The 20,106-nt window shown below is 42.6% G+C and overlaps 1 protein-coding gene across 3 annotated transcripts in view; it reads right to left on the reverse strand.

Moving 5' to 3' along the window:
* The window catches only part of tmem9b (TMEM9 domain family, member B), an 83,172-nt gene that overhangs the window by 32,194 nt on the left and 30,872 nt on the right, over nucleotides 1–20,106 (reverse strand). For 2 of the 3 annotated variants that reach the window (XM_068046359.1, XM_068046361.1), the window contains exon 4: nucleotides 9,653–9,784. In XM_068046359.1, coding sequence (XP_067902460.1) covers nucleotides 9,653–9,784 — 132 coding nt within the window. The remainder of the gene's footprint in view (nucleotides 1–9,652; nucleotides 9,785–20,106) is intronic. The other variant, XM_068046360.1, reaches the window with a different exon arrangement.

Here is a 20,106-nt window from a genome sequence, read left to right on the forward strand (position 1 = left end):
CCAACAATCCCAAGGCCATAGCCTACTTTCCCAATTTTCCTTCATTACCAGTAGAGAAGTAAATAGTCATATGGCCACACTGCAGTGCTCCTCCTGCTTCCAATTCTAAAAGTTAGCTACAATGTCCATCACCTTTGTTATACTGTACAAATACATTAACAGCCAAATTAGTGCTACAAAATGGGTCACTCTTTTCCAATATAAATAAACTGTAAAGCAAGGCACTGCGCAAACTGAAATGAGTCAAATAAAAATGAAGTAAATCAGAAGATAGTGATTGAAAGACATCAGGTTTTGAGTTTTAAAAGCCTGAAGAAGAAAGCAAATAGTTTTAGTTTTGAGGTCCTGGAAAGGAATGAAGTATAGCAGAAGATGATGTGATTTTTAAAAATCCTTTTCATGGGATGTGAGCATCGCTGGAAAGGCCAACATTTGTTGCCCATCCATAATTGCCCTGGAGGTGGTGGTGGTGAGCTGCCTACTCGAACCATTGCAGTCCATCTGGTATAGGTACGCACACAGTGCTATTAGGAAGGGAGTTCCAGGTTTTTGACCCAGTGACAGTGAAGGAATGGCGATATAGTTCCAAGTCAGGATGGTGTTCATCTTGCAGGGGAACTTGTGGTGAGTAACTCACCTCCTGACTTCCCAAAGCTTGTCCACTATTTACAAGACACGAGTCAAGAGCACTTGCCTGGATGAGTGCAGCTCCAACAACATTCAACAAGCTTGACACCCATGTCCCTCTAGGTGGTAGAGGTCATGGGTTTGGAAGGTGTGTTGAAGGAGGTTTGGCGAGTTGCTGCAGTGCATCCTGTATATGGTACACACTGCTGCCACTGTGCGCCAGTGGTAGAGGGAGTGAATGTCTAAGGTTGTGGATGGGGTGCAGATCAGGTGTTCTGCTTTGTCCTGGATGGCATGGAGCTTCTTGAATGCTTTGAAGCAGTTAAGAGTTGTACCTTGTTTTGAAATTTCAGTGCAGCGTGAGGAGAGAAGAGTAATTAAATTCAAAAATCCTGCTGTGCACCTTGTTGAACCTGCCATTGGGGTATGCTGACCTAGAGAGGAGTGGCCACAAAACATTGTAGGCCTTTGAATGGCATCTTAGGTAAATTCATTTTGTAATTTGAGGAGTTATGCAGTCAAGCATGTTAGCTTTGAACAAAATCCTCAAGCTGCACTCTCTGGGGGCTTGCTCACACTAGCATTGTAAATAATAGTTTCAGCCTTGGCTTTTTTACATTTAGATTAGATTAGAGATACAGCACTGAAACAGGCCCTTTGGCCCACCGAGTCTGTGCCGAACATCAACCACCCATTTATACTAATCCTACACTAATCCCATATTCCTACCAAACATACCCACCTGTCCCTATATTTCCCTACCACCTACCTATACTAGTGACAATTTATAATGGCCAATTTACCTATCAACCTGCAAGTCTTTTGGCTTGTGGGAGGAAACTGGAGCACCCGGAGAAAACCCACGCAGACACAGGGAGAACTTGCAAACTCCACACAGGCAGTACCCGGAATCGAACCCGGGTCCCTGGAGCTGTGAGGCTGCGGTGCTAACCACTGCGCCACTGTGCCTTACATGATGCATCCCGTCCATCAACGCCCTTATACCAGTCAATTGCCAGGAAGCATGCAATAATAGCTTTACACTGACTCCCCATTTACCCTGCAAGATAAGCCTGATCACCTCATGACACCTCCCCAAAACTAGAGTTGAAGAAATCAAACACGCATCGACCACTTCACAGCACTGGTACTTTTACAGTGCGAACTATTTCTGTTGGATTAATTTGTTGTGCTGCTTCAACAGTTTTAGATAATGCTAAATATTCAGATTTTAAACAGTGAATAATCCAAAGCCAGCAAAACTCACATAAGACCCCAGTAGCTTTAAAAGCTTTTAATTTCTGTTGTGTCTCGGTACATAAATGCTACCTGAACCATAAAGACCAGGACTAAACAACTTATCAGAGTCTGATGTTGTTTCATCATGCTTTTTCATGCAACAGAATTTGGGTGACTACTGATAAAATTAAGTTGCCTATGTATTTCAAATTATACTAAATACAAAATATGATCAAGACTCTTTTGTAATTGATTTACCATCAATTCATGAAATATACTACATTTTGTTACAAAATTTTGAAGATTTGTGTTTCAAAACTGAAAAGATTCCATAGATGCTGGACCTTTGTGTGCGTATGTTTTTTTTAAAGGGAGGTCACCAGAAGGTTTTTAGACTGAGCTTGAAAACAGTTACCGAAAGGTACCTGTCTTTAAATAATTATCCAGCAGGGGTTGTTTTGGACTTGGGGAAGATGTTTACAGAGAAGTGACGGGTGAGGAGGCTTGAGCTCTGAAATGTTTTTGGTTTCACTTTGAATTTTTACAAAAGGCAGTTGGGGATGAACAGTGGTTAGAAAAGGAATTGGAGAAAACTTGCCAAGATGAACATATCACACCAACTCAGTCTGTTCCAGCAATTTGGAAAAAGCCTACCAGTTTCCATCTCTGAGGAGCTGAACAGCAAGAGTAAGAAGCAGACTGAAACTATGGTTGCATTGCTCCTGTAAGGCCTGTGCTGAATCTGCAGTTTCTGCATTTCCTGGAAGCCTACCCAAACTGATCTTCAACGTCGCCTGAAAGAACTGTCTGAGGAAGATCCCTGCGATAGCCATCTATATGCATTTGGGATGCCCAAAACAAAGAACATCGTATCCTCTTCTCTTTCTTCTTCAAGAATTAGCAAGTAAGTAATTAACCCAAGTGTTTTTTTCTCTTTTTTTTGTAATAGAGCTTGAAAATGCAAATCCATTTATTTTTCTGGTATGTGTGAGAGTGTGAGGGGCTAAGGTAAAAAGGGAACTTCGTATTTCAACCTGTGTGTTTATGCTTTACTTAATTACTAGTTAAGCCCTGTTTTATAATAAACTGAATTTTGTTGTTCAATAAAAGAAACCCAGTTAGCGTGTTTTATTCTGGGATAAAACTAGAGTCTATGACTAACCGTAGTGGTGAGTGGGGGAAAAAAATTAAATATATGTTGTGACCTGTGGAGAAGTAGAACTAGAATAAACAATGCACTCCTCCTGCCATGTTTATAACATATAATTGGGGGCTCTTTGCAGGATAAAGCCAATGCCGATGACGCACAATTGTAAGTTGGGTAATAATAATTGAAAAAAGAGAAAAATAGCAGGTTTCTTGTGCAGTAGATTAAAGTTTACTCTACTGGAATGTCTCTTATCAGTTGCTGCAACTTTGCTGGGGAAGGAGGATGTATCCCTGAGTGATTTGAGATACTTAACCAAGGTTAAACTAAAAGATTTGACAGAACTGTTGGTGCTACAGCTAAAACCAGCAGCTAAGAAAGCAGATATAATTGAAGTAATAGCACACCATTTGAAATTGGAAGAAGAAAGCAAACCAGGAGGGTAGTGCAGTTGAATTAGCTAAAATTCAGTTACAGATGAAGCAGCTTGAACAGGAACAGGAAATGGAAAAACTTAAGCTTGACAAAGAAAAAGAAAAGGAAATAGAAATGAGAAAACTTGAGCAGGATAAAGAATTGAAAAAAACTTGAGCTTGAAAAAGAATTGACAATGAAAATGCTTGAGCTAGAATTTCAACGAGAAAGAGAATGAGAAGGAAGGGAATTCAAAGTTAAAAAGTGGGAACGAAGACAATAGGGTGGCCTTGACTTCAAGGAAAATTCTGCTGAGGAAAGATCTGACTCCAGCCCAGGACATCTGGAGAGCTGTTTAAATTTGTGCAAACCCTCCCTAAATTTGAGGAAAGGGACATAGAGGCATTTTTCATTTCTTTTGAAAAGATAGCCAAACAGATGAAGTGGCCAGAGGAAAGCTGGATACTGCTTATGCAAAACAGGTTGACGGGAAGAGCTCATGAAGTTTATACCATGCATTATGAGCAGGCTTCTGCAGATTATGAGATGGCAAAAAAGGTTATTCTTGCTGCGTATGAGTTGGTCCCAGAAGCATACTGGCAGAAATTTTGGAACATCCAGAGATTGTCTGGGAAGACTTGTGTAGAATTCAGGAGGGTAAAGCAAATTAATTTTGATCGTTGGATGCGGGCACTAAAGATAGAGGCCACGTATGAGAATCTTAGGGAACTAATTCTCCTGGAAGAATTTAAAAATTCACTCCCTCCATTAGTAGGAACTCATATAGAGAACCAGAAGGTTTCAACAGCCAGACAGGCAGTGGAAATTGCTGATGATTACAGGCTTGTTTATAAGCCCAAATCCTTTGTCTGTCACCCCCACAAACCCGAGAAAGATAGAAGGTAGGAGGGCGAAAGGGAGGCAAGTAGCCGGGGACAAGAAAGGACAGCTGGAAACACCCAAGGATCTCCTGCTCAGGCCAGAAAGGAAGATGCTGAGGGTGGAAGTGAGATCCGCAAGCCTAAATGTTACCATTGTCACAAGGTGGGAAACCTTTGTGCAGAATTCTGGAAGTTGTGGGATAAACCCATGGGACTTAAGGGGGGTACACAAAGCTAATGCAGAGAAAGGGGCCTTGACCAAGAGTACAGCAGATCAGGCTGTAGTTCTGACTGCAGCGATAAGGCTAAATACAAAAACGACTGAGAGTGCAAGGGTTGTGAATAAGATACTTGAGAGTTATAGGGAATTCTTGTCGAAAGGAAAAGTAATTCCTTATCCCTCAAGTGAGGCAGGTAAGCCTAGTGTTATACTTAGGGATACAGGAGCCGCACAAACTCTTCTGCTGGGGAAAGGCATAACATTCCCACCAGAGACTGCACTGAATGCCAAGGTTTTAGTGAATAGTATTGTCAGGGAGTATATATCCATACCTTTGTATCGGGTGCACCTAGAGCGTGACCTAATGTTTGGAGAGGTAACTAAGAATTGTCCATAATTTGCCAGTAGACGGAGTTGACCTACTCCTGGGGAATGATTTGGCCAGAGCAAAGGTAGGAGCTTCTCCAGTAGTCACGGAAAAACCAAGAGAAGTTTAAGAGACAGAACAGTTGCAGGAAAAGGTTCCAGGAATTTTTCCTTCATGTGTAGTAACTTGAGCAATGGCTAAACAAGTTCCACTGTCGGAGGTAACATTGGCATAGTCAGATAGTCGAATATCTGCAACTTTCTTTGGGGATTTGGATAATCCGATGGAAATATTCAATAAGTCTTCTCTGATCAAGGCTCAGCAAGCCGATCGTGGGTTAAATAAAGTGGCACAATGGCTCTAACAGAAGCTGAGGCAAGAGGATTTCCAGAAGGCTATAATATTAAAGATGGGATACTGATGAGGAAGTGGAGACCTCCTCACAGACCTGCGGACGAATAGATGGTAGTTCATCAGATAGTGGTACCGCCTAAGTATTGCCGGGAACTATTAAGGATAGCACATGAAATTCCTATAGCGGAACATGTGGGGATCCGGAAGACCCAATCACGTATAAGTTGACATTTTTACTGGCCAGGTCTTTCCAGGGACATGGTGCAGTTTTGTAAAACGTGCCATATGTGCCTGATTGTCGGAAAATTGCAACCTACCATAAAACCTCTAATTCCCATACCAGTTTTTGGGAAACCATTAGGTAGGGTATAGGTAGACTGTGTAGGAACTTTACCGAAAAGAAAAGCAAGACACCAATATATATATCCACTACTATGGATATGGCTACTCACTTCCCAGAGGCCAGTCCCTTGAGAATAATTTCTGCTAAGATAGTGGTACAGAAGTTAACCCAGTTCTTCACCAGATATGGATTACCAATTGAGATTTGCTCGGATCAAAGTTCCAATTTTGTGTCTAAAATTTTTCAGGAAGTTATGGGTAATTTGGGTATAATATCGTTAAAGTCTTCAGCATACAACCCACAGACACAAGGAGCTTTATAAAGGTACCATCAGACCCTCAAAACGATGATCAGAGCATACGATCATGAATATTTCCATGATTGGTATAAGGGGCTGGAATTTCTTCTGTTTGCCACTAGGGATTCACCTAATGAGTCTACCGGTTTTAGTCCTTTTGAATTAGTTTATGGACATGAGATAAGAGGTCCTCTAAAACTAATTAAAGGAAGGTTTTTATAACAGAGGGACAAATCTTCTGTGCTAGATTATGTATCCTTGTTCCGGGATCAGCACACGAGAGCTTGCAAAGTGACTCAGGAACACCTTAACGCTTCCCAAACAACTAAGAAGAAATGGGCAGACAAGCATGCAAAGACCCGACCATTTCAACCAGGGGATGAGGTGTTAATATTGCTGTCTTTACAGGCTGAACTGCCGAAAGCACGGTTCAGTGGTCCATATAAAGTGGTCAAGAGAATTGGTAAAGTAAATTATTTGTTGGACACACCAGATCGCTGGAAAAAGAATCGGCTGTGTCATATCAATATGTTGAAATATTATCATCGCCGAGAGGAGGATAAGCAAGCACTGGTATGTCAGCTAGGAGGGATAGTGAAGGAAGAAAGGGATAGTGAGAATGAGGCAGAAGGCGGCCTAAACAATTCTCAAATTGAACCTCCTACTATCCGGTTAGCTAATACTGAATTGTTAGGGAGATTGGACATTATGCTTTCATATATAGATGTAGAACCCTGAGAAGACCTAATAAGGCTACTCATAGCATTTAAAAGCAACTGTAGGGATAAGCCAGGATAAGAGCGGCACAGTGGCGCAGTGGTTAGCACCGCAGCCTCACAGCTCCAGCGACCTGGGTTCAATTCCGGGTCCTGCCTGTGTGGAGTTTGCAAGTTCTCCCTGTGTCTGCGTGGGTTTCCTCTGGGTGCTCCGGTTTCCTCCCACATGCCAAAGACTTGCAGGTTGATAGGTAAATTGGCCTTTATAAATTGCCCCTAGTATAGGTAGGTGGTAGGGAAATACAGGGACAGGTGGGGATGTGGTAGGAATATGGAATTAGTGTAGGATTAGTATAAAATGGGTGGTTGATGGTCGGCACAGACTCGGTGGGCCGAAGGGCCTGTTTCAGTGCTGTATCTCTAAAAAAAAAATATAACCTTAGCCGTACATGATATGGATGTAGGGGAATTCGTTCCTATAAAACAGCATCCTTCCCGTTTAAGTCCAGAGAAACAGGCCCAGGTAAAAGCAGAAATCCGATACATGCTGGAAAACCACCTAACTGAACCCAGTCAAAGCAGCTGGAGTTCTCCAGTAGTATTCGTGCCTAAACCTGGTTCAACTAGACTCTGTATAGACTACAGAAAGGTTAATGCAGTAACAAAGGCAGACTTTTACCCAATTCCTTGCTTGGAAGACTGTATTGAAGTGGGCACTGCCACATTTCTTACAAAAATATATTTGTTAAAGGGATATTGGTAATTTCCTTTAACAACCCCAGCTAAAGAAATAATTGGCCTTTGTCACACCAGACGGTCTTTTCCAATGCCGAGTGATGCCTTTCAGGCTAAAAAAAAATGCCCCAGCAACCTTTCAGAGACTAATGAACCAAGTGGTAGCCAGTGGTCCTAAATGTGTAATTTGATGATGTGACACTTGGAAGGATCGCTTGGAAGAAGTAGAAGCAGCGTTTAGAAAATTACAATCGGCTGAGTTAGTAATAAACCTTGCCAAAAGTGAATTTGCAAAAGTGAGAGTGACCTACCTCAGACGTATAGTAGGGCAAGAACACGTGTTGTCAAGAACAGTGAAAGTACAAGCATTGGTGGAGTTCCCTACCCCCAACAGTAAGCGAGAAATCATGAGGTTTTTGGATGTGTGGTTTCTACTGCAAGTTTCTACCAAATTTTATTATAGCTGCTCCACTGACAGATTTACTACAGAGAAAGAAACCAAGGTAGTGGTCAGGGGAGTGCCAAGCATCTTTTGAGAGGCTGAAAGCCATTTTAGTCAACGAACCAGTGTTGGCTGCTCCAAATTTCACTAAGCCTTTCAAGGTAGCAATTGATGCTAGTGACTTGGGGGTCGGAGCAGTCCTGTTACAAGACAATGAATTGGGCATAGAAAGGTCAGTGGTATACTTTTCTAAAAAGCTAAATTGACACCAAAAAAAAAATTCAACAGTGGAAACAGAAACTCTAGGTTTATTATTGGCTCTTAAGCATTTTGAAGTCTATGTCTGCCATGATTACAGAGCGACAATGCTATGAACTGATCATAACTCCCTAGGCTTTGTGGAAAAATTCAAAAACCAGAATGCCAGACTATTCCAATGGAGTTTACTGTTGCAACCTTATCACTTAAAGGTTATCCACATTGTGGGCAAAAATAATGTAATTGCAGATGCTTTATCTAGAATCTAACTTTGATTAGAATTATCTGAATAAAAAGATGGTACAAAGCAGAATCGTATTAACTGTAGGTAATGAGTAAATGAGGATGAATGTGAAAATGTGTTTTAATTTTTTTCCATCTTCCATTTTTTCCACACTTTGTAATGCAACACATTTAAAATGGCATTTCATTCCTCCAAGGGTGGCAGCATTATGAGTGCTTCCAGTTTTTTGGTAAATTTTGAAGATTTGTGTTTCAAAACTGAAAAGATTCTATAGATGCTCGAACTTTTTTTAAAAGAAAAGGTCACCAGAAGGTTTTTGGACTGAGCTTGAAAACAAACAAAGTTACTGGAAGGCACCTGTCTTCAAATAATTACCCAGCAGGGGCTGTTTCTGACTTGGGGAAGATGTTTACAGAGAAGTGACAGATCAAGATTTATAGCGGTCAGGGGGCTCGAGTTCTGGAATGTTTTTGGTTTCACTTTGAATCGTTACAAAAGTCAGTTGGGGATGAACAGTAGTTTGAAAAGGAATTGGAGAAAACTTGCCAAGAAGAACAAACCACCCCAACTCAGTCTGTTCTAACAGTTTGGAAAAAGCCTGCCAGTTTCCATCTCCCGAGGAGCTGAAAAGCAAGAGTAAGATTCAGACTGAAACTGTGGCTGCATTCCTCCTGCAAGGCCTGTGTCTGAAACCTCTGTTGCTGCATTTCCTGGAAACCTACCCAAACTGATCTTCAACGTCACCTGAAAAGAACAGTTCTAGGAAGATCCCAGTGACAGCCGTGTATACACATTTGGGACGCCAAACCAAAGGACATCTTTCCATATCTTCTCTTTCTTCTTCAATAATTAGCGAGTATTTAACCCAAGTTTTTTTTGTCTTTTTATGTAATAGAACTCAAAAAACACAAATCCCTTTATTTTTCTGGTTAACCGGTGTGTGTGTGTGCGCGAGAGCGTGAGGGGCTAAGGTAAAAAGGGAACTTCAATATTTCAATCTATGTGTTTATGCTTTACTTCATTACTGGTTAAAACTTGTTTTATAATAAACTGATAGTTTTGTTGTTCATTAAAGAAACCTGGTTGGTGTGTTTTATTCTGGTATTAAAATAGAATCTATGATTGACTGTATCGGTAAGTGGGAAAAAAAATTAAACATATGTTGTGACCTGTGGAGAAGTGGAACTAGAATAAACAGTACACTCCTCCCATCTCGGTTTAACAATTTCATGCGTCAGACATAAAATCAAAATACCTCAACTGTTACCAAGTACTGTCTTTATCTCGAGGTTTAATTCACCCACTCAGTTCTTTATTCATCCGTAAAGTGAACATTTTAGATTTATTGCATATGCATTAGAACTCACCCCAAAGTCTTCTTCATTCTGTAGTAGCTGTGAACGGAACAAACGTCTCTTCAGCAGGGGTTCTATCAGTGTCAGGTAAATCATATAAAGCAGCAACAAGCCCAGAATAGATAAATAAATGATGATTGTTACCTGCATATGAGAAATGTAAAGGAAAAGAATACATCTTTTACCATTAATATGAAAATACCAGTTCTTGAATACTGGGAAATAAACCTGACCAGTAAACACAAGAACTGTGCAGTGATGCCTCAATCCTGAAACTTTCTGTCTCTCATAGAGTCATAGAGAGATACAGCACTGAAACAGGCCCTTCGGCCCACCGAGTCTGTGCTGACCAACAACCACCCATTTATACTAATCCTACATTAATCCCATATTCCCTACCACATCCCCAACAAGGGAGAACTTGCAAACTCCACACAGACAGTACCCAGAATTGAACCTGGGTCGCTGGAGCTGTGAGGCTGCAGTGCTAACCACTGCGCCATCCAATTGTAGGAAGCTCTGCTGTTACCTGGGGAGGGGGGGTTAAAGAGAACTTTTTTCATTAAAATGTTGCCTTTACATATAAAACTGTCACAATAGTTGACATGGCAAGAAACAATCTGAATTCTAATAATATTTTACTCCAACAATATGTCCGTGCAGCAAGTTCCTCCCAGTACGGATATTAACAATATGAAGGCTCAGAGCAGTACACTTCAGGCACAAAATTGGACAGGGCCCAAAAATAGGCATAATTAAAAAACGCATAATTAATCAATGCACGTTGCTTCCGGTGCAGGCAGAACACAAACTTCATGCTGCCTGCTGATTTCATGCTATGTGCATGCAGCCAACACTAAACATGCTGCTGAATGGCTTCATTCCTCAGTAGTCGCCCAGGTTTTTGTGGCACTAGCACCATTTAAAGCTAGCCGGCATTACTTAAAGCCAGGCATCATCTCTTAAAGAGGTGAGACATTTTTGGTGGAGGTGGTGGACAGGAGAGAGGTTCTCTGTCCACAGGGGGCCTGCCATACAAACTGTCCAGAGGCAGTGGGACCAGATAGCTGTGAAGGTCAATGCAAGCGGTCTAACCAAGAACCTGAATGCCATGCCACAAGTTCAATGACGTCACATGAATGTTCAAGATCAGTGAATTCATCTTCAAATGCACCACACCCCCATCATTCACCCATCAAAAATCTCTATCAATAACAACTGCTCCATAACATTAATAGCTTCACCTCACTCTCGCACATTTAGCCACACACTCCCATCTCCCAGCTTGCACACACTGCCAACTATTTGACAGTCACACCACCCAAACACATTACAGCACACCACCAGGAGAAGGTGGCACATAACCAGAAGCAGCACCACATAACCGGCAGGAGACTGCCACGGCTGTGTGTCCTCACCCTCAAGAAGGAGACCCTTCTCGCCATCATTGGAGCAGCCATTATTGAGGCTGTGGCCAGCGGCAGGGTTGAAACCATGGAAGATGACTATGCTGATACCTAATCCTCCTGGTCACATCCACAATCTCTTCTGATTTACAAGCTGTAGATGGTATAAGCATGCAGCTCTTGCCTTTCCCTCTCCCCTCACCACAACCCTACCCACATGCCTTTCTCCTTTCAGATATCCAAGAACTGCAACAGAAGAAAAAGAGCTGAAACAGCAGAACCAGTGATGAAAAAGAAACAATGTCACTTGCTCTCACACTTGCAGCCACCAGCTTAGATACTAACACTGTACATACTTTACAGTATAGGTTAGAGGCAGAATCTACATGTGGTGAGACACTGAGCGCAAGTGGCCTGCAGCCAGCGCAGGGAGAAGGGTAACACATACCAGCTCGCCAGTAGGTGAGATCACACGAGTTCTGTTGCAGAGCAGTCAGATGAGAACTTAGATGGGGCGGCCTACTGAAGAAGGCTGATGGATATTGTTACAAAAGGTTTTTCTTTTGTGCACAGAACTTGGAATTCTGTGTTTTAAAGCTAAGAAAAGGATTTTTGCTTAATGGACACTAACCTGCAAATTGTTGGAATTCCTGCAATGTTTTGAAAGGAGGTCATAACAAAAGTTGAACTTTCTGGGTGCTTTGAAAGGAAGCTGAACTTGTACAAGGACAGGAAAACCAGCAATTTCAAGGAAACCACAGGGGTCTAACCTTTCTTCAGAGCAGCTTTTGAGTGACAGGGGGAGATACTATGTCTGGACATGTGACCATGTTCAGGAAGGTTCTTTTTTCACCTTGGACCCTTTAAAAATCCTGTGAATTGGACAACAGGCAGGCATTTGAAATCTTGCTTTGACCTTCCTGGAGAAAGGAAGGAAAACCCAGAAAAGTGTTACCTCGCTCTGTAAAGGAGACTTGCAACTCTTGAAAAGGAATCCTGCATTTGAAAGGTGGCAGACTTCTACTGCCCCCAGTCTTTGAAGAATTCCTGCAACCAGAGTGGTTCCTGCTGCCTCCTGTGTTTTCGGAGATCCTGAAATCTCAAGAAAGCTTCTACTGCTAGACCGCTGTTTTAAAAAACCTAATCAGACTGCTTGCTGCACCCCTGCTGAAAGACCAGTGTGACGCCTGCTGTAGATAAATTGCCTTGAAAGCCTACCCATCATAGACTGTTCATCAACCTCTCCTGGAGAGACTTCTAGTGGCATCCAACTATTCAACTCTGCGACACCTCACCGTACTGAAAACATCCCACCAGAACATGATAGGAATCATAACAAAAAATTGAGTTTAAGAAACAGCTGTAAACCAAAAATCCTTTTCCGCATTCAACCGATTTTGTTTTCATGTATGTGTGTGTGCATGAAGGTTAAGGAACTAAGAGGTTTTTCATATAGAGATTTCTGCCATTTGTAGTTAAGACCTATTATTTCTTTTCTAATAAATACCTGGTGTTGTTCTTTAAAGAAACCTGGTTTGGTGCGCTTTACTCTGGGGGGGAAATAAAGTGTTTAATTTGGCTATTCTTTGGTAGGTGGGAAACTTTATTTGATATGCTATGACTGTGGAGCAGTGGGAATGAATTAACAATACATTACCCCCGCCTTGGTCGTAACTTATTAATTGGGGGCTCTTCTGGGATTAAAATCCAACGCTAATTACGCTAATTATGAAGGGAATAATAATTGAAAGAGAACTAAAGGAACCAGGTTTCTTGCATAATAGGGTACAGTCAACACCACCAGAATGGCATTGGCAGCTGCTGCAGCTTTTCTGGGAAAGGGGAATGTGTCCCTCAGTGACTTGAAAACTTTAACCAAGATGATACTAAAAGATTTGGCAGCACATTTGCGGTTAGAATTGAAACCAGGTGCTAACAAAGCAGAGATAATTGACGTAATAGCCCTAAATCTGAAATTGGGAGAAGACAGTAAATCAGAGGGTGATGCAAATGAATTGGCTAAGATTCAGTTAGAAATGAAAAAACCTTGAGAAGGAAAAATAGAAAAAAAAACTTAAATTTGAGGCTGAAAAAAAATTAAGAAAACTTAAATAGGAAAGGGAGAAAGAGAGCATTTCAGAGAGAAAGTGAAAGAGAAGAAAGGGAATTCAAATTGAAAGAGATGGAACTCCAGGGAAAATTCTGGTCAGGAAGAATCTGAATCCAGACCAGGACCCAGCAAAAAGCTGTTTAAATTTATACAAGCTCTCCCTAAGTTTGAGGAAAGGGACGTACTGCTAAAGTAGTAGTAGAGAAGTTAACCCAATTCTTTACGAGATATGGATTACCACTTCAAGTTCAATCGGATCAAAGTTCTAATTTTATGTCTAAGATATTTCAAGAAGTCATGGGTAATTTGGGTATCAAACAGTTGAAGTCTTCAGCAGACACAGGGAGCTTTAGAAAGGTACCACCAAACTCTCAAAAAAATGATTAGAACATACTGTCACGAATATCCCCATGATTGGGATAAAGGGCTAGACTTTCTTTTAATTGCTACTAGAGATTCACCGAATGAGTCTACAGGCTTCAGTCCTTTTGAATTAGTTTATGGACATGAAATGAGAGGTCCTATAAAACTCATCAAAGACAGGTTCTTAGAACAAAAGAATGAATCTTCAGTAAACGCAAAATACTGCGGATGCTGGAAATCTGAAATAAAAAACAAGAAATGCTGGAAATACTCAGCAGGTCTGGCAGCATCTGTGGAAAGAGAAGCAGAGTCAACGTTTCGGGTTAGTGACCCTTCTTCGGAACTGGCAAATATTAGAAATGTCAAAGGTTATAAGCAAGTGAGGCGGGGGTGGGGCAAGAGATAACAAAGGAGGTGTAGATTGGAGAAGGCCACATAGCTGACCAAAAGGTCATGGAGCAAAGACAAACAATATGTTAATGGTGTGTTGAAAGACAAAGCATTAGTACAGATAGGGTGTTAACGGACTGAAGACTGAACAGCAGCAAGTACAAACATGAAAAAAAAACAGTGGGTAAGCAAACTGAACAAACTAAGATGAAATGAAATAAACATACAAAAAAAATTTGTAAAAAATGTAAAAAAGAATAACTAAAAATAAAAGTAAAATGGGGGGCCCCCATCATGCTCTGAAATTATTGAACTCAATGTTCAGTCCAGCAGGCTGCAGTGTGCCTAATCGGTAAATGAGATGCTGTTCCTCGAGCTTGCGTTGATGTTCACTGGAATACTGCAGCAAGCCCAGGATAGAGATGTGAGCATGAGAGCAGGGGGGAGTGTTGAAATGGCAAGCAACCGGAAGCTCAGGGTCCTGCTTGCGGACTGAGCGGAGGTGTTCTGCAAAGCAGTCACCCAGTCTGCGTTTGGTCTCCCCAATATAGAGGAGACCACGTTGTGAGCAGCGAATACAGTATACTACATTGAAAGAAGTACATGTAAATCGCTGCTTCACCTGAAAGGAGTGTTTGGGGCCTGGGATAGTGAGGAGAGAGGAGGTAAATGGGCAGGTATTACACCTCCTGCGATTGCAGGGGAAGGTGCCATGGGAAGGGGACGAGGTGGTGGGGGTAATGGAGGAGTGGACCAGGGTGTCGTAGAGGGAATGATCCCTTCGGAATGCTGACAGGGGAAGGGAGGGGAAGATGCGTTTGGTAGTGGCATCACGCTGGAGGTGGCGGAAATGGCGGAGGATGAACCTTTGGATATGGAGGCTGATAGGAAAGTGAGGACAAGGGGAACCCTGTCACGGTTCTGGGAGGGAGGGGAAGGGGTGAGGGTAGAGGTGTGGGAAATGGGCCGGACACGGTTGAGGGCTCTGTCAACAACAGAGGGGGGGGAATCCTCAGTTGAGGAAAAAGGAGGTCATATCAGAAGCACTATCATAGAAGGTAGCATCATCAGAGCAGATGCGTCGGAGATGGAGAAACTGGGAGAATTGAATGGAGTCCTTACAGGAGGTAGGGTGTGAAGAAGTGTAGTCGAGGTAGCTGTGGGAGTCGGTGGGCTTATAATGGATATTAGTTGACTGTCTATCCCCAGAGATGGAGATAGAGAAGTCGAGGAAGGGAAGGGAAGTATCAGAGATGGACCATGTAAAGGTGAGAGAAGGGTAGAAATTGGAAGCAAAGTTGATAAAGTTTTCCAGTTTGGGGCGGGAGCAGGAAACGGCAACGATACAGTCATCAATGTACCGGAAAAAGAGTTGGGGGAGGTGGCCTGAGTAGGCCTGGAACAAAGAATGCTTGACATATCCCACAAAAAGATAGGCATAACTAGGACCCATGCGGGTACCCATAGCAACACCTTTTACTTGAAGGAAGTGAGTGGAGTTGAAGGAGAAGTTGTTCAATGTGAGAACAAGTTCAGCCAGGCGGAGGAGGGTCGTGGTGGATGGGGACTGGTTGGGCCTCTGTTCAAGGAAGAAGCGGAGAGCCGTCAAACCATTCTGGTGGGGGATGGAGGTGTAGAGAGATTGGACGTCCATAGTGAAGAGGAGGCGATTGGGACCAGGAAACTGGAAATTGTCAAAATGACGTAGGGCGTCAGAAGAGTCACAGATGTAGGTGGGAAGAGACTGGACCAGCGGAGAAAAGATAGAGGCAAGATAGGAAGAAATAAGTTCAGTGGGGCAGGAGCAGGCTGACACAATGGGTCTGCCGGGCCAGTCCCGTTTGTGAATTTTGGGAAGGAGGTAGAAGCAGGCTGTCCAGGGTTGCGGGACTATGAGGTTGGAAGCTGTAGAGGGAAGATCTCCAGAGGAAATGAGGTTAGTGACAGTCCTTTGGACAGTGGCTTGAGGTTCGGTGGTGGGGTCATGGTCCAGAGGGAGGTAGGAAGAAGTGTCTGTGAGTTGGCGTTGAGCTTCTGCAAGGTAGAGGTCGGTATGCCAGACAACAACAGCACGACCCTTGTCTGCAGGTTTGATGAATCTTCAGTACTAGACTATGTATCCGTGTTCCGGGAAGGCTCAGGAACAGCTTAAAGCACCCCAAACCACTATGAAAAAAATGGGAAGACAAAAACACAAAGACCTGAATTTTTCAACCATGGGATGAAGTATTAGTATTCTTACCATTACAGGGTGAACCATGAACCATTAAAAGCATGGTTCAGTGGTCCATATAAAGTGGTCAAAAAGAGTGGGTAAGGTAAATTACTAGATTAACGCCCCAGATCGCCGGAATAAGAATCGGCTGTTTCATATCAATATGTTAAAGCAATATTATCACAGGGAGAAGGATAAGCCAGTACAGGTATGTCAGGTAATAGGATCAGATAAGAATGAAAGGGATAGTGAGGATGAGGCAGAAGGCGGCCTAAACAATTCTCACATTGAACCTCCTGCTATCCGGTTAGCTAATACAGAATGGCTAGGAAAATTGGACAACATGCTTTTGTACTTAGATGCAGACCTAACAAGGCTACTCACAGCATTTTAAAAGAGTCTGTAGGGATAAGACAGGATGTACCTTAGCCACACATGATGTGGATGTAGGGGAATCCGTTCCTATAAAACGGCATCCTTACCACTTAAGTCCAGTCAAACAGGCCCAAATAAAAGCAGAAATCCAATACATGCAGGAAAACAACTTAATTGAACTCAGTCAAAGCAGCTGGAGTTCACCAACAGTATTAGTGCCTAAACCTGATGGGTCAACCTGACTTTGCATAGACTACAGAAAGGTCAATGCAATAATGAAGGCAGACTCCTACCCAGTTCCTCGCTTGGAAGACTGTATTGACAGAGTGGGCAGTACTAAAATTTAGTGCAAACTTTCTGTAGAAACCACACAACCCCAAAAACCTCATGATTTCAAGTTTAGTTTTGGGGATAGGAAACTCCACTAAGGCTTGTACTTTTGCTGTTCTCGGCAACACTTGTCCTTGCCCCACTATATGCCAGAGATAGGTCAGTCTTGCTTTTGCGAATTCGTTTTTTGCCAGATTTACCACTAAAGCAGCTGCTTGCAATTTTTTTTTAAAAACAGTTTCTAACTGTTCAGAGTGTTCCTTCCAAGTGTTACTGCATATTATTACATCATCAAGATACACTAATCAGTGGCTACCACTTGATTCATTCTTACAAAGATAGATTTGTTAAAGTGATACTGGTAAGTTCCTTTGACAACTCGAGCTAAAGAGATATCAGCTTTTGTCACACCAGATGGTCTTCATCAGTGCCGAGTGATGCCATTCAGGCTAAAAAATGTCCCAGCAACTTTTCAGACACTAATGAATCAAGTGGTAGCCAGTGTTCCCAACTGTGTAGTGTATCTTGATGATGTATTAATATACAGTATCATTTGGAAGGAACACTCTAAACAGCTAGAAACTATGTTTAAAAAAATTGCAAGCAGCTTATTTAGTGCTAAATCTGGCAAAAACGAATTTGCAAAAGCAAGAGTGACCTATCTCGGGCATATAGTGGGGCAAGAAAAAGTGTTGCCAAGAACGGCAGAAGTACAAGCCTTAGTGGAGTTTCCTATCCCCAAGACAACACTTAAAATCATGAGGTTTTGGGGGATGTGTGGTTTCTACAGAAGGTTTGTACCAAATTTTAGTGCTGTAGCTGTTCCACTAACTGATTTGCTACAGAAAAAGAAAACCAAGGTAGTGTGGTCAGATCAATGCCAGGCATCTTTGGAAAAGCTAATGGCAATTTTGACTAATGAACCAGTGTTAGCTGCTCCAAATTGTGCTAAACCCTTCAAAGTAGCTACTGATGCTAGTGACCTGGGGGTCAGTGCAGTCCTATTACATGATGATGAATTGGGTGTAGAAAAACCAGTAGGGTACTTTTCAAAAAAATTGGAAAAAGAAATGTTCGAACTATTGCTAGCTCTTAAACATTTTGGAGTATTTGTCCTCCAAGCCTACAAAGAAACACAAATATACACTGACCATAATCCATTAACTTTTGTGGAAAAATTTTAAACCCAAAATGCCAGAATATTCATATAGAGTTTATTGTTACAGACTTATCACTTGAAGACTGTACACATTTCGGGAAAAAAACATTGTTATCACAGATGCCTTGTCACAAATTTAACTTTGTTTAGTTACATGCGTAAAGATGGTACAAAGCAAAATTCTGTTAACTACCAGTAGAGTGAATGTTGGGGGGCAGGGGCTAGAGTGCAAAAAAATGTTTCAAATTTTTTCAACTTCTGTTCTTACATTGTAATGAAACGCATTCAAAAATGGCGTTCATTTTGCCAAGGGCAGAGGTGTTACAAAAGCCTTTTTTTTGGTACTTAGAGCTTAGAATTCTGTGCTTTAAAAGATAAGAAAAGGATTTTCTGCTCAGTGGACACTAACCTGCAAATAGTTGGAATTCTTGCAATGTTTTGAAAGGAAGTCATATCAATAGTTGAACTTTATGAGTGCTTTGAAAGGAAGATGAACTGTACAAGGACAGAAAAGCCAGCAATTTCAAGGAACCCACAGAGGTTTGAACCTTCTACAGAGAAGCCTTGGAGTGACAGGGGGAGACACTGGGCTGGATTTTACGTCGGGTGGACGGGAGCTGGTCACCGACATAGATGTCAGTGGCAAACCTGCTTCCGCCTAGCTTGGGGATCCATCCCGCATTTTACGGGTCCCGTTTGAGGGAGGAAGTCCCACCTCACTGAGCTGCCGGCCAATCATTGGGCTGGTACCCCTTAGTCCCAGCAGCACCACCGGGAGCAGTGTCGACTGCTGGGACCGAAGGCCAGCCGAGGACATGGAGCCAGGAGTGCAGGTAGGTTTGGGTTGCCTCGCTGGGGGTAATCGGTCAGGCCCTGGTGGGGCAAGAGTGGTCGTTTGGGGGAGAATGGGGGCGTCGAGTCCTGGGGGCGGTTGGGGAAGTGGGAGTGGCCCTCACAATCAGGCACCCTGTGCACGATTGTCAGGGCCCCCCCAGGGTGCTAAGAGACTGCTAACGTTCACTGGACGGCCTTTCCCGGCTCCAGGACACCCACTTGCCATGAGTAAAATCCCTGTGGAAGCGGGCGAAGGTCCATTAGTGGTCGTTAATTGGCAACTCAAGGGCCTTGAATGGCCTGGGGCCGGCGGCCCGTTTTTCGCACCCCCTGCCCCCTACATAAAGTGGGGTGGAGGCGGGAACAGGTCGGGAAGGCCTCCTGGAGCCTCCCGCTCCATTTTATGCCACCCCCCTCGCCACCATCCGGCTCGAAGTGGCATAGAATTCCTGCCACTGTGTCTGGACATGTGACCATGTTCAGGAAGGTTCTTTTTTCACCTTGGACCCTTTAAAAATCCTGTGAATTGGACAACAGGCAGGCATTTGAAATCTTGCTTTGAACTGCCTGGTGCAAAGGAGGAAGTTCCAGAAAAGCGTTACATCGCTCTATAAAGGAGAATTGCATCTCTTGAAAAGGAATCCTGCATTTGAAATGTGGCAGGTTCCGATTGCCTCCAGTCTCTGAAGAATTCCTGCAACCAGAGTTGTTCCTGCTGCCTCCTGTGTTTTGGGAGATCCTGAAATCTCAAGAAAGCTTTTACCCTAGTCTGCTGTTTTTAAAAACCAAAGCAGACCGGTTGCTCCACCCCTGCTGAAAGACCTGTAGACAAATTGTCTTGAAAGCCTACCCATCACAGACTGTTCATCAACCTCGCCTGGAGAGACTTCAAGTGGCATTCGACTATGGAACACCTCACTGTACTGAAAACAACCTACTAGAACGTGATAAACTCAATTTTTTAAAAAATGTTCCTTCTATTCCTAAGAAACAGCTGTAAACCAAAAATCCCATTCCCGGTTAACCTTTTTTTTTTAATATATGCGTGTGCGTGTACACGATGTTAAGGAAATAAGGGATTTTTCATATATAGATTTATGTTGTTAGTAGTTAAGACCCATTAATTCTTTTCTTATAAATAGTTAATGTTGTTGTTGTTGTTTAAAGAAACCTGGTTTGGTGTGCTTTATTCTGGGGGGGAAATACCGTGTTTAATTTGACTATTCTTCAGTAGGTGGGAAACTTTATTTGATATGCCTGTCTAGTACTGAATTAATAGTGCAT

This window comes from Heterodontus francisci, chromosome 14 (genome assembly GCF_036365525.1).
Source record: "Heterodontus francisci isolate sHetFra1 chromosome 14, sHetFra1.hap1, whole genome shotgun sequence".
NCBI lineage: Eukaryota > Metazoa > Chordata > Chondrichthyes > Heterodontiformes > Heterodontidae > Heterodontus > Heterodontus francisci.